Source organism: Elephantulus edwardii, unplaced genomic scaffold, assembly GCF_000299155.1.
Source record: "Elephantulus edwardii isolate Elephantulus edwardi_28Jun2011 unplaced genomic scaffold, EleEdw1.0 scaffold00015, whole genome shotgun sequence".
NCBI lineage: Eukaryota > Metazoa > Chordata > Mammalia > Macroscelidea > Macroscelididae > Elephantulus > Elephantulus edwardii.
The window spans coordinates 7,599,099-7,612,741 of record NW_006399765.1 but is presented as its reverse complement, the minus strand read 5'-3'; the positions used below and the strand labels follow the sequence as shown (position 1 = coordinate 7,612,741).

The 13,643-nt window shown below is 38.0% G+C and overlaps 1 protein-coding gene across 1 annotated transcript in view; it reads left to right on the top strand.

Annotated features, from left to right (window-relative positions):
- Positions 1-13,167, top strand: part of NCOA6 (nuclear receptor coactivator 6) — a 65,606-nt gene extending 52,439 nt beyond the window's left edge. Inside the window, 4 exon segments of the mRNA XM_006903660.1 lie at positions 509-577; positions 5,615-5,651; positions 9,954-10,102; positions 13,136-13,167. Coding sequence (XP_006903722.1) covers positions 509-577; positions 5,615-5,651; positions 9,954-10,102; positions 13,136-13,167 — 287 coding nt within the window.
- Positions 13,168-13,643: the final 476 nt, after the last annotated feature.

Genomic DNA, 13,643 nt, shown 5'->3' with positions numbered 1-13,643 from the left:
TAAGCTTTTGCTAAGTTCCTGATGGGCAAAGACAAAGGTGCCTGGTACAGTGTCTTGGCCCTACTAAATTCTTAGTATTTGTTAGATAATACATAACAGCCTTTCAGATTGATTTGTTAAGTATGAATTGAATACCTTCTTTAGGTTATCACCCTTACTAGGTAAATAAATTCATTTCTGTTCTCAAAGTTTTTAGAAAAATGAGACAGAATAAAAATCAAGTGCTCAGATGGATGGTGTACTCATTCCTCTGAGAGTGGTTTGGGCTGCCTGCTAAGCTGTACTTTTGTGTTTCTTGAAATAGTGGGCAAAATATTCTTTAGTGCTAGGTTTTTAGTGTTATATTAATTTTTTAAGTAGATTTTGCTTTGTAATTTCAAGGCTAATTTGAAGAATTGCCTTTCATTTAATCGAATGTGTGTTTCAGCAGTTACTTTGTCCTTGACTTAGTTCTCTGTTTTGTTTAGAAAAGAAAGTTAAAGATCTATATTATTTTTTCTTGCCCCAGCCTCTTCACAGAGTTTAGTCTCAAAGGAAACTCCAGCTACAGCACTGCAGGGGTCTGTTGCTAGACCAGGTAAGGTGCATTTTAGAAAAGCTTCTTGGAGAATGGGTTATATCTGAAGGAATTGTTGCTGCCTCCATATCATGTGTTCTCATGCCAAGAAGTGGCTGGAACTATCTTATTTATGTGGTTCAGAGCTGACTTCAGTTAAGTGACAGTTTCCATTGCAGTTTTCCATCTTCCATTGCTCTAGCACACATGACTGACACCTGACTGGCATATGGTGCCTCAACTAGAGTGGTAAGTATTAATGTACTGAGATAGTAATTGCATTTTTTTTTCTATTTCTTTTTTTTTTATAATTATATTTTATTAATTTTCATAAACATTTACAGATATTTTGGGCTTCCACTCATTCATTGTTGCACTATTCTCTCTACCCTCCTCCCAGTTTGTTCTTGTCCAAATGCCACAGTGCTTGTCAAAGCCAGTTCTGATTAATCTTCTTTGTCAGTGTATCCTTTGCCATTCCCTATCACTCCTCCCTGAGAGAGACTTCACCCTGAGTCATAAGGAAAAGGGGACGGCGTATTCTCTTAGCTACTTCCTGCTGAAAAGGGACGCTGTGGGTTTCAGGGTGAAGATCTTCTCTCACTACTCTAAAGGGCCCCTTTGGCAGTAGGAAACACATAGACTATTATGGAGATTGATTTTGGAATTCAGATGCACTCTTATTGATTGTGCTTGGCCGTACATGTACATATCCTTCAAGATGTATCATGGGGGTGTTGCAACCTAGAAGACACAAATTTGACTAACAAGTTATAAGTACATGAGTCCAAAAATTATGGAAAAGTAAAAGAAAAGATTCTTTCATTGTTTTACAAACCCTCCCCCAGGTCCCCTCCACCATGCAGCCCTCGCTCTAGTCTCCTGTGATGACAGAAATACCCAGTTACATCTCTCTTTTAGACGGTTCTCTCCCTCCTCTGCTTCAGTGCAGTATACATTATTGAACCCATCTTACTCAGTGTCTCCCTAACCCCAAGGACAGTCCCATTCTACAACAGTGGCATCATGTAATAAGTAATTGCATTTTTAAGATAGGAATAGAGGCTTAATTCAGAAAATCTTTTCTGCAGTGAGGTAGCCATTTCTCCAGGGAGTATAAGTCATTTCAGCCATCTCTACATGATGTGAAGCTTTTCCCTATGATCAAGATATTGTAAATGGTCCTAGAGATTGTGTTTCAGGAAGGTGTCATGCTAATCTGATGAATACTGCTATAGGATGCTAGGCCAGCTCTGAAAACATGAAGATCTTTCATGGCAATGTAGCAAAACTCTTTCAGTCTCCATAGTGGAGACTGCTAATACAGATAAATATTATAGATAGGATACAGTTTGGTCTTGCTTTGTTTTTTGCTCGAAATAGATCATTTACGTGTTTGATAGTTTCCTACAAGTAAGTGAGAATCTCATTGGAAGTAGTTGACATACTTTACAAAGTTAGTAAGGAAAAAGCCCAATAAAGCAACTGGGTTAATTTTGTGAATCTAAACTAGTGAAAAAAAATAAGGTACACTGTGATTATTTTACAGCCTGTTTCAGGAGCCCATGTCCTCTGTGATGGAGAAGACGTTATACTTTTTATTCTTTGGGTAAACCAAGCCCTGAAAAGAATGTAAAAGTAAAAACCACTTTGTTTCTTTGTTAACCAGTTACTTACAAGATTCTTGGCACCTTGCTGAACATTTGGAAGGGGTGTGATAGAGTAAATTATTCTGAAAAAGGAGGCTAAGTAGTCAAAGTCAAAGATGAGAAAATTAGCTACTAAAAAAAGGGAAAAGAAACTCCCGTTTCCTATGCCAACTCTTTACTCTAGAAAATGAGCTTTACCATGTTGTGTGCCTTTCAGAGTAATTGGCCAAAGAATCTTGCTGCTTTTTTAACATTTGTTGTTGAGTACCATCAAGTCAAAACTGACCCGTAGCGGACCCTCCAGCGGGTTTTCAGGGGCAATTAATTGCATAGGAGGAGATTGCCCATCCTTCTCTGACAAAGCAGCTGGTGGATTGGAACTGCATGCTTTTGGGATTGCAGTGCAATTTCTTACCCCTGGGCCACCAGAGCTCCAATTAAATCTCCTTGAAATATCAGAAGAACAAAAGACAGATACTGCATAATGCCTCTGTTATAAAACAGGACTGACATGGGAGTTGGGGGAAAACTTAAGAAAAGGGGATAAATAATGTACACGGCATTGAAACAGATGAAGGAAAGAACTGTATAAAAGGAATATATGATTAGGTGGTATTGGTATGACCAGAGTCCAGAATAAGAGCTGCATAGTAAAGTGGTCTTGGGTGAGGGACAACTGTATAACTATGAAAGAACTTTTTTTCCAAAGGAAAAAAAGCAAACTGGGGTGGAGGGGCAGGGAGGAAAATGTGCAACAATCAATGAATGGAAATCCAAGTTCTTTGTAAACTTACAATAAAATCTCAATTTAAAAAAAAATACTAGAAAAACATTGATTACCAAACCCTTTTGATCATCATTTAAATGAAATGAAGCAGTGATGGTGTTTAAATTCTCAAAGGCTTTGAATTTTTTTCTACTTGTTTCCAAAGAGTAAATTAATCAAGGTTATCACTTCTTTTGACATGAGTCGTGTTCATGTGTGAGTACACATTCCCTGAATTATATAGTCTTAACTATTCAGCAAAGTAGTAGAAATTCAGTGGGTTAGTATCTGTTTGTAGAGGGATTCCTAGGCTATCTCAGATACATGATACTTCACAGCAGATGAGAAGCAGGAGTTTATTCTTGTCAGCCTCTTTCATTGAAGGTGGAGCTCTGCCTTCTTAGATGAAAGACTGCATCAACATGATTATCATGGAAATAATGATAGCTTTTATATAATGACTCCTGAATAGCTAGTACTGTATTAAAATTTTTATTTGCATTATTTTATTAAATCTTAATTTTGGAATGAATAAAACTACAATCTCCAGTTTTCAGATGAGGCTTGAGTACAGAGATGCCCGGTAATGTGCCCAAGCTCACATGGCCATAATAGTAAGCAGTAAGGATTCTGAAGCTTCGTCTGACATATTTTGGGCATGTTGCAAGGAGGGACTGGTCCTTGGAAAGGGACATCATGTTTGGCAGAGTGGAGGGGAAGCGAAGGAGAGGAAGACCTTTGGTGAGATGGATCGATTCTGTGACTGGAGCGGTGAGAATAAGTTCATTTGAGATGGCTAGGTTGGCACAGGATAGAACAGCGTTTAGAGCTCTTGTACATAGGGTCGCTATGAGTCGCAAGCGTTTCGATGGCACATAACAACAACAGGGTCAAAATTTGAGGATAAGGGGGCTCTGGTAGCCTGGTGGCATGAAGCTGCACTGCAATCCTGAAGGTATATGGTTCAAATCCACCAGATACTCTGCTGGAGAAGGAGGGGCAAACTCCTTCTATGCCAGCTGGATCCAATTCGACAGTGCACCAAATTAAAAAAAAAAAAAGATTAAAAATTTGAGAATAACATGGACGTTACCATGTAATTGGTAATTTAGACATGTACACAGCTTTAACACAGTATGAGGTGCTGTGTGCCTTGAGAGTGACAGTATTGTAGCAGAGAGAGACCAAAAGCAAGAGAGATCACTGTTATTAGAGACAATCTTTTGTAAACTGTAGATCATCTGATGAAGGAGGATGCTTTTGTCCTGGTACTGAGGGGGAAAGTGCCTAGTAAATTCGGAGAGTTCTCATTTGTATAAAATACTGTTAGAAAAAACTGAAGTGTCTGTCAGCAGAAGAAAGGCTAAAGAAATTATGGTACTTTCACATGAAGTTTTATGCATCACTAAAAATTAATCAGTTTGTGGATGAAGAAAGGTAGAGGAAGTAAAAGTTAATAAAGCAATAAGTTGAATGAAGGGAAATACAGCAGAAAATTAAGAGTTAATTAGACTAATTACATGAGAAGCTGGAATTTAAAACAGCTGTTAAAAACAGTTGTAATTAAAGTTAAAAATGTATATGAATAATTGAATGAAGAATCAATGTATTTTGTAAACTTTCAGTCAAATGAGTAAATAGAGATTAAAAGAACTTCTTCTAGGAAAATGAGGTTTTTACTTATTGTAGGCATTGCTAGAGGATGAGAAGGAAAATAATATATCATAATGAGGTTTGAAGAGAATACCTCACTGCAAAGTAGTCTTTCTAAGCCAAGAGGCTGGAGGAGAAGTATTCTTAGTAAGTGCTCAAGAAATATTTCAAGATTACTGTTTTTTTAAAAGTGCCAAAAGTGTATAGATTTTTTTAAATTTTTTTTTTCTTTTTATGTGTGTACCGTCAAATCGGATCTGACTGGTACAGAAGGCGATTGTTCCTCCTTCTTCAGCAGAGCATCTGGTGGATTTGAACCGGGTACTTCTGGGATTGCAGTGTAGCTTCTTGCCACTAGGAAAAGTGTATATATATTTTAAGACTGAAAACAACGCGCTGCCTTTGAGCCCCCGGGGCGCCTACCCGTGGTGCCGGGGGTTACGCTGCTGCGCAAGAGCATGAGTTCGCGCATAACTGGGGCCCCAGCCCGCTGCAGGCAGCCCTTTTAACCGCGAGCGACACGGCGGCAGACCAGGCCTCTGCCGGTGTTCGCCTCTTGGGTCTCAAATCTTATGATGATCCCTTTGGGAATGGATAGTAGGCTCCTTGACTAATTGCGTTTCCTGTGTATGCTGTCATCTAATAAACTTTAGGTGTTATTTAAAAAAAAAAAAATGAAAACAGTCTTGTACTTGAGAAGAAAGGCTTTATATTTTACTAAGCTAGTTGTACCTGGGTGAAATATGATTCAGGCAGTGTGAACTTAGTTCTGTTGATCTAAACAAGACTATTTCATTATGTAGAGTAGAAATAAAAATAGACCCAAAAGTCTTGCACCCCAGACGGACCAAGTTGTATCTATGTCAACTCTGTCTCTCCCATGGAAGAGCACTGAAACATTTTAGTCTAAATAGGACTTGTAGATACTTCTTTCTGTAGACATACACACCAGTAAACTGTCATGGCTCATTCTTGGTCTTTGTTTTACAGAACTTGAGGTGAATACCACCATAGTCTCTGGACAAAGGTAAGACAGTCATTTCTGCATGTGTATGATGCCTATGATATAAACCGCTTTGATGGGTATCTGCTTTCTCAGCCTTTAAACATCTCATCTTGTCATTTTCTTTCACTTTTTCATTTGTCTGTTTTCCACGCTAAAGTAGGGAGCTGTCATGAGTCCCAACCCTTCCGAGGCAACATTCCTCTTAATAAAACTTGGTGGATAAAATTCCTATCTTTTGTGGTTGTTTTGAAAACTGAATAACATGTTCATCCCTTGTCATAGTAAGTAAATAGTAAGTGCTCAATAAATGGGAGCTGTTAGCATTATCATTACTATCAGTCCTTGAAATGGCTGCCTGAAGTACAGCTATTTCACCTCCATATTCCAGATGAGTCATGACAAAAAGAGGAAAAGACAGTAAAGATCTGACCCTACAGTTTATACTCCCACATATCTGAACAAAATGATAGACAACTGTGGCTTCAGCCTCATCAATCCCATAGAGTGAAGTATTCTCGTTTTCAAAGTCATTTTTTAATGTAGGAATGTACTAGATAATATTTTAAAGAGTTTTTTATATTTGTATGTCAACTTTTGAGTCTTTGAGTGGCTCGATGTTAAGTGCTTAGCTACTAAACCATGAAAAGTTTGTGGTTTGAACCCACCCGGAGGCACCTTGGAAGATAGGCCTAGCAGTCTGCTTCCCAAAGGTCACAACTTTGAAGACCCTAAGAGCCATTCTGCTTTGCACACATGAAATCACCATTAAGTCAGAATCTCATGGCAACAATAACATTGTCAGCTTTCTTTATAAAACACCTTCACAATTCATTTTTTGTTTGAGTCTCATTATCAATTCTGAAGATAGTAGTTATAAGCCAACATTTATTTGAATGTTATTTTGTGCTGTACCTTGAGTTCTGGCTCCCTCGTGTATTATCTCACTAAATTTATAGGATCTATTGTTGGTAGGTGCCTTCACGTCAACTCTAACCCATAGCCACACTATGTTCAACAAATTAAAATCTTGATCAGTCCTCTTCCATCTTTACAATTTCCACTGTACTTAAGCCCATTGTACAGCAACTGTGTCAGGCTATCTCAAGAAGGATCTTCTCATCTTTATTGACTCACCTCCTTTTCAAGCATGGTATTCCCCATTCCCAAGGACTAGACCCTCCTGATAAACATACTCAGAGTATATGAGACAAAGTCGTTTACAATCCTTGCCACTAACGAACCCTTCCCTGGTGTATTATCTCATTTGTTTTCACAGTATCTACTAGGAAAGTAAATTCTGTTTTACAGGTGAAGACTCTAAAGCCAGAGTGTTGACTAAATTGCTTAAAAGCACAGATTTTATAAATGTTAAACATAGTATTCAAGCCTAGGCCTTCTAACTCTGGAATTTTCCTCTTAACCTCTGTATCTCTGTGAACATAAGAATTTGTAGATCTGAAGCTTTAGAGAGAGTTAGATATCATAGCCAATAAATGTGTGTTGCTAAGAGTTTACCGCTGCGAGTTTGACACCAATACTATTTCTGCTATACCATTGCCCATTTAGTTTTGTTTGTATTGGGCTAATATTTGAATTAATTTGCATTTTTTAAGAATATGCCAAGTATGTAGCTAGAGAAAGAATCTAACCAGATTGAGGTGGGGAAAAATATCCACTCTTGAGTATTGTTCCCAAAGCTGGCTGAATACTGATTATGTAAACATAGGAGCCAGCATTTCAGGGTATTCCTGTGGCTTTTGTTTTGCCAGAACGGTGCACTTGCAATAGAAATCCTCCTTCCTCAAAGACTTTGACAGAGCACTGTCCTCACCACTTAGAAGAAGAGGCGCAAATCCTTTTGGACCAGCCTTAGCTTGTAGTTGAGTGTGACTCTGCTGTTATCCTTAAAGCTAGGGTAGTATACAGGGTAGTCAAATATCCAGCCATAGTGGAAGAGCTCTCTAGAAGGAATGAATGGTGAAGTAGGGATACTTGACAGTTGTAAAACCATAGTTTGTGCCCTGCAGGAGCTCACAATCTAGTAGAGTACAGAAGACATTTAAATAGAATATGTTTTATAGTATTGTTCATAGGGTCACTGTGAGTCATAGTTGATTTGACGGCAGTTAACAACATACCGTCTCAAGAGTGTCAGTATAGACATAAAGGCAGTTCCATTTGGGAAGTAAGATTATGGAAGGCTTTCCCGAAGAGGGAGTCCTTTGACCAGTTTTTACTTTGGGTTTTTTTGTGTGTTTTTTTTTTTAAATCCTTCTCCAATATTTTGATTCTTTGCTTTGCAAATAAATTCCATTTCTTTTTCTTCCCCCTAATGATATTTTAGGGAGCACTGGTGGCGTAGGGGCAAGAAGCTGTGTTGTAATCCCAAAGGCACGCGGTTGGAGGCCACCAGCTGCTCTGTGGGAGGATGGGCAATCTCCTTCTGTGCGATTACCTCCTCTGAAAAATCTGCCTGAGGGTTAGCTGTGGGTCAGTCCTGACTCTCTGGCACACAGCAACAGCAATGATATTTTGGATAGTCAAATACCCAGCCATAATGCACGAGTCCTACAACAATAAGAAGGATATTTTAAATTTTAAAAATAGAAAAAAAAAGTGTATTAAAGAAAACTTGAAATTGAGAGAGGCATGAATAATTTTACCAGTAAACCAGTACTTCCATGAGTGAATGGTATCTATTGTGTATATTTTAGTTTTTCTAGTCCTCTTCTAAAAGTATATATACTAATAAGGTTATAATGTCACACTTACACCTGTGCATTATACTTCTTATGTATTACAATGAAAATGGGATTATGCCGTTGATACTATTGACAGTTCTTTTTTCCATTTAATTACATATGAATAGTTTTTCAGTGGGTTTTTCATGCCATGCACAGTCATGAAAAATTAGCCATTAACTATTAGCCATTTATGTCTCCTGTTTTCACTGGTGTACATAAAGTGTTTTGCTATCCTTATAAATAGAGTTCTACAGAAGGATTTGTTTCTTTGGGCACCTTGAAATGGAATTACCAAGTCAATAGGTTACACAAGTTTCTCAGCCTCAGCATTATTAACATTTTGCCCAAGATAATTCTTTGTTGTAAGAGTTTTCTTGTGCATTAGGGTATTTTGTGGCATTCCTGGCTGCTGCTAACTAAATGCTAGTGACATACACACCCCTACCCCTAGTCATGACAGTTAAAAAACAATGAGTAGTGGGAGGCATAATTGCCACTTGTTGGTAACTGCTAGATTGTATCTGTACTCCACTAGAATTATGTGAATGTTATAATTCAGTAACCATTTACAGTAACTGAATATTAACCATTTTAAATATTTGCATACTAAAAAGAGGTGATATAGAGGCAGTCAGTATACCTAAGCAATGTATTGTCAATGTACTTCTTTATCATTATCTGGCTGTACCAAACTCATAGCCCTCTCTTCACTTATCGACATGGTTAAGTTCAAATGACCAAACAGGTTGTTATGTAAGAGTGCTATTAGAGTGTGGGAATTGTAATATGTGTGAATAGTTGAATCAGCTTGATTTGTAAACTTTCACTCTAATCAGAATAAAAAGTTAAAAACCGAAATGCATGAAAGCTAAGAAAAAATGAAAATAAAAATTTCATTGCAACTTTAAATGAATAAAAAAAGAGAAAATCGGCAATGAAGGATAAAGAACCACATTAAGACACAAAGTGGAGAATTAACTACATCATTATGTAACTGCCAACCCATTGAAAATCATGGCCAGACAAGTTGGCACATAACCATAACCATCACAGCCAGCATTGCTCTCACCTCACACTTTGGCATTCATGACTACCAAATGTACAAAGTTAATGTGCAAAGTAAATAGTAGATTTCTTACTATTGTAAATACAAAATCAGATGAAATAACTGGTAAATAGATTTATATATTAGTAGCTTACTGGTTTTTAGTAGCATTTTAAAACATATTAAACACCCTTTTTAAGACTCTAAGAGGAAGCTCTGTTGGCATAGTTCGTAGTAAATTGCTACTAAGTACCCAGAATCTGGCCTTCTCCAGAAGTCTGAATTCACCAGCAGCAGTATCCTCCCTTTTCAGTTTACAACCTCAAAACCTGATAGACAGTTGCTGGCTTAGAACCAACTCAGTAGCAATGAGTTTGTGTTTGAATTGAATATAGAATGAGGGAATGTTGGGAATATTCTCTTTACATGTGTTTTCTCTTGCCTTACGAGTGATACTTTATCTGAAGAGCCCCCATTTGTGTGTGTGTTACTCAATTCCTTCACCTCCTTGGAAATTTGTGCTCTCTTTGTCAGCAGTGAGCCCAAAGAGATAGTTGAAAAATCCAAAACCCCTAGCCGAAGAAACTCCCGAACTGAAGAGCCAAGTGTGGCTTCTGAAAGTGTGGAAAATGGACATCGTAAACGATCCTCTCGGCCTGCTTCAGCCTCCAGCTCTACTAAAGGTTAGCAGTGGGGTGGGGGCAGGGTGATACTATTGTGGGTCTTTAAGAGGAATGGGGTCCTTATCTCAGCAGCATCCTTCTAGTCCTTAAATTGTCAGGTTACTTTGACTTCTATTACTTGTTTAGCCCTTCCTTTATTTGTTAGTTCAAATGTATGTTTTTTTGTATGTGTATATAGCTTCAGATATTGTTCCAAATTGATTCTGCTTTATAATCACCCACTTCATCGTGACCTGTTCATGTTTTCATTTTCTGTGTTCTCTCTTTCCCACTCTGCTCCTTTTAAACTTTCAGTTTCACTCCCCCCCACCCTTGGCAAAACTCTTCACCTCTGAATAAAGAATATAGAACTACCTCAGCATCCTACTGTTGTGGTATGTTTCTATCAAGTCACTTCTGACCCATGATGACCTCATGTGCAGGGTAGAACTGTGCCGTAGGATTCTCTGTGACCTTTGGCAAAGTGGATCTCCAGGCCTGTCTTCCAAGGTGCCTCTGCTTGGGAATTAAGTGCCAACCTTTCAGTATCTTTCTTTGCTCTTGTCATTATAGAACAGATGTCCTTCTTCTTCAAGTCTAAGACCAAGTCCTCATTTGTGCCTTTGGTCACATCTTTTCTGACTTTCTGAAGAATCTTACATTGTCTCCTTTCTCTTCTCTGTTAATAGTTACTTCCTTTTTAAAATAACTCCTTTGGCTTCTGTGACCCCAAAATTCAATCTCGCAGCTTGTTGGCCTCTTCATATTTCAATCCTCTTTTTCTTTCTAAACTTAAATTTTCTCCTGAGTAATCTTATTCATGCCCCCCCCTTTTTTTTTCAGAGATGACTGAAATTTGTATTGTTAGTTTAAACATCTATCTAGAGACCTTAGACTACATGTAAAAGCTTAATGAGATCTCCAACTCAAATTGCCTAAAATGAGATTTGTGATCTTCAACCCATAGTCAGGTACTCTGCCCTTGTTCCCCCATCTCAATGATTTGACACTCCCTCCATCTGTCCATTACACAAGCTAAGTCTTCTTTGATACCAACTCTGTCTCTCCACCTTACCTCTAAGCCATCATGAAAAAGCTACTAATTCTTATTCCAGATGTGTCATCCTTACTGTTAGCCACAGCTTAAAACCTTTAATAATTTCCTTTATAATTAGGATTAAAGTCCAAAAGCCTTACTGGGCCCCAAACCTTGTCCCAGTCTCATTTCACTTCCTTCCAGTATCTTCTACAATGCTGCCACCCTCATCTCTGTCATCATAAGGCCTTTGCACATGTTGTAGTTATTGTGGGAAGTGCTCTTCCATCCTTTTTCCTCCTAATTATTTTCCTGTCTTCCTACTTAGTTATCACGACTATAAGGAAACAGCACTGTGTTCTTGTCCTTTGCAACACAACAGTTGTAACTTTATATCTATTTGTGTGATAAGTAATTAATATTACTTTATTAAGGCAGAAAATCATGTCTGGTTTTATTTACCAACTATAAGATATTTATTAACGTACTGATGATATAATAGTGAAAAAACAAGAACCTTTCTTCACCATTGTTTAGCATGAAATACAGACAAATTCTAATACAGTTAAATGTTAAATCTGTGACAGCAAATTTACTTGGTGCTGTAGGAGTATAAATCTGATTAATACCTTGGCTTCTGTGCCAAGTCAGAGAAGACATTTCCAAAAAAAGTTTTGGTTAAGCTAAGACCTGAAGAATAAGGAAGCATTAGAACCAGACCTTGAGGGTTGCATAGAATATTCTAATAAAAAAGTAAAATATGTACAAAAGCTCACATCTGAGACAGACAAGATTATTTCATCCTCTCAGGTAATAATACTCTTTGTGTCAGCAGCTCAGGTGAGGCAAAGGCGAGTCTCCTGATTGAGTAATAGCTGCAGAACTACTAAGGATCAGTCAAGTGTCATTGGGATGCTATTCTAAAGATCAGGGCAGGTTCTGGTGATCTGACACCAGACACTGATCTGAGGACTTAGCTGTCATTGGCAGGTCATATTTTTAGATATGAATATCATATGCCTTACAAGAGCCCTGTGGGAGTGAGCAACAGGTTTGTAGATCTTACAGGTAGAGAGTGAAAGGGGCCATTGGAGGGCCTTCTTTCCTTTCTGTGCATACTTTGTACTACAATGTTTTCATAGGTACCCACAATTTAGATGCAGAATGGAGCCAACAACTTTCTGTTCTCCCAGAGAGTCATCTCCTGGGGAGCAGAAAGTTGTTTGAAAGGAACAGTTGTACCATTATCTATTTGGGTAATAGAAGCATATTAAAGTACTTGGAGCATAAAAATAAAGATTCCCAGGGAGCTCTGGTGGCCTAGTGGTAAGGAGCTGCAACTACAATCCCAGAGGCGCACGGTTCAAATCCACCAGATGCTCTGCCGGGGAAGGAGAGACAATCTCCTCCTGTACCAGTCAGATCTGATTTGACGGTACACTCACACAAAAATAATAAAAAAATTAAAAAAAGTAAAGGTTCCCAGAATTTTTGGAGAAAGCTGCTTCCCCTCACTTGTTTGTTCATGTAGCTCCTTGCTTTCTCAAAGGATTATCATCTTCTAGGATATAGGAGGCAGGCATCTTTAAAGCAGGAAAAAGATGTTGGCCTCTAGAATTGTCACACACTGGGTTTTCAGAATGTTAATCTGAGCCTAGATTCTCAAGATAGAAAAAGAACCACTGACCATACCAGAGAGAATTAAGAGCAGCTGGGATAGTAAAAAGAGATGGCTAAATTAGAGCCATTCTCCAGAGAACTGCCAGCCAAGGAAAGATGGAAAACTGGAGCTTGTTTTAGGAAAAGGGTGGGAAATAAGCTTGTGTTCTTAAATTGAACAGTTTCCCAAGATGGCATAGTCTTACTGGAATGCTTGCTTCATGTCCTAAGACTCACAGGCTTTTGGAAACCCCTACGGTGCAGTTCTTCTCTGCCTTGTAGGATCATTACTATCTGATTTGACTCAGATAATATGGGTTTGATTTTTGTTTTTCTGCTTGTCATCTTTGTGATTCCAGGAGATGCCATTGACCAGAAGTCAGCAAATTAAGGACCTAATTTTTTTTTAAGGACCTAATTTGAGCCCTCATATTTATATATAGTTACTCATTTGGACCGCTCCATGTCAGTGTTAACCAAATATGGTTTTTTCTATTGTGTTTTTAAAAATATTTTTAAAACCTTTTAAAATTAATTTATTGTTTTTTTAAATTTGTAATTGCCCTTGATTGATATGTAGTATTGCTAAAATAGTCTTTATGTCAGATGTTCAATTGAATTATAAAGTCATATTTTATTATGAAATAAAGTTTGATTTTTTTTTAATTTTTTTTTTATTATTTGTGCATGTGTGTACCATCAAATCAGATTTGACTGGCACAGGAGGAGATTGTTCCTCCTTCTCCAGCAAAGCATCTGGTGGATTTGAACCACACACCTCTGGGATTGCAGTGCAGCTTCTTGCCACTAGGCCAACAGAGCTCACCTAAAGTTTGAATTTTTAATTACACATTTTTTTTAAGTCAC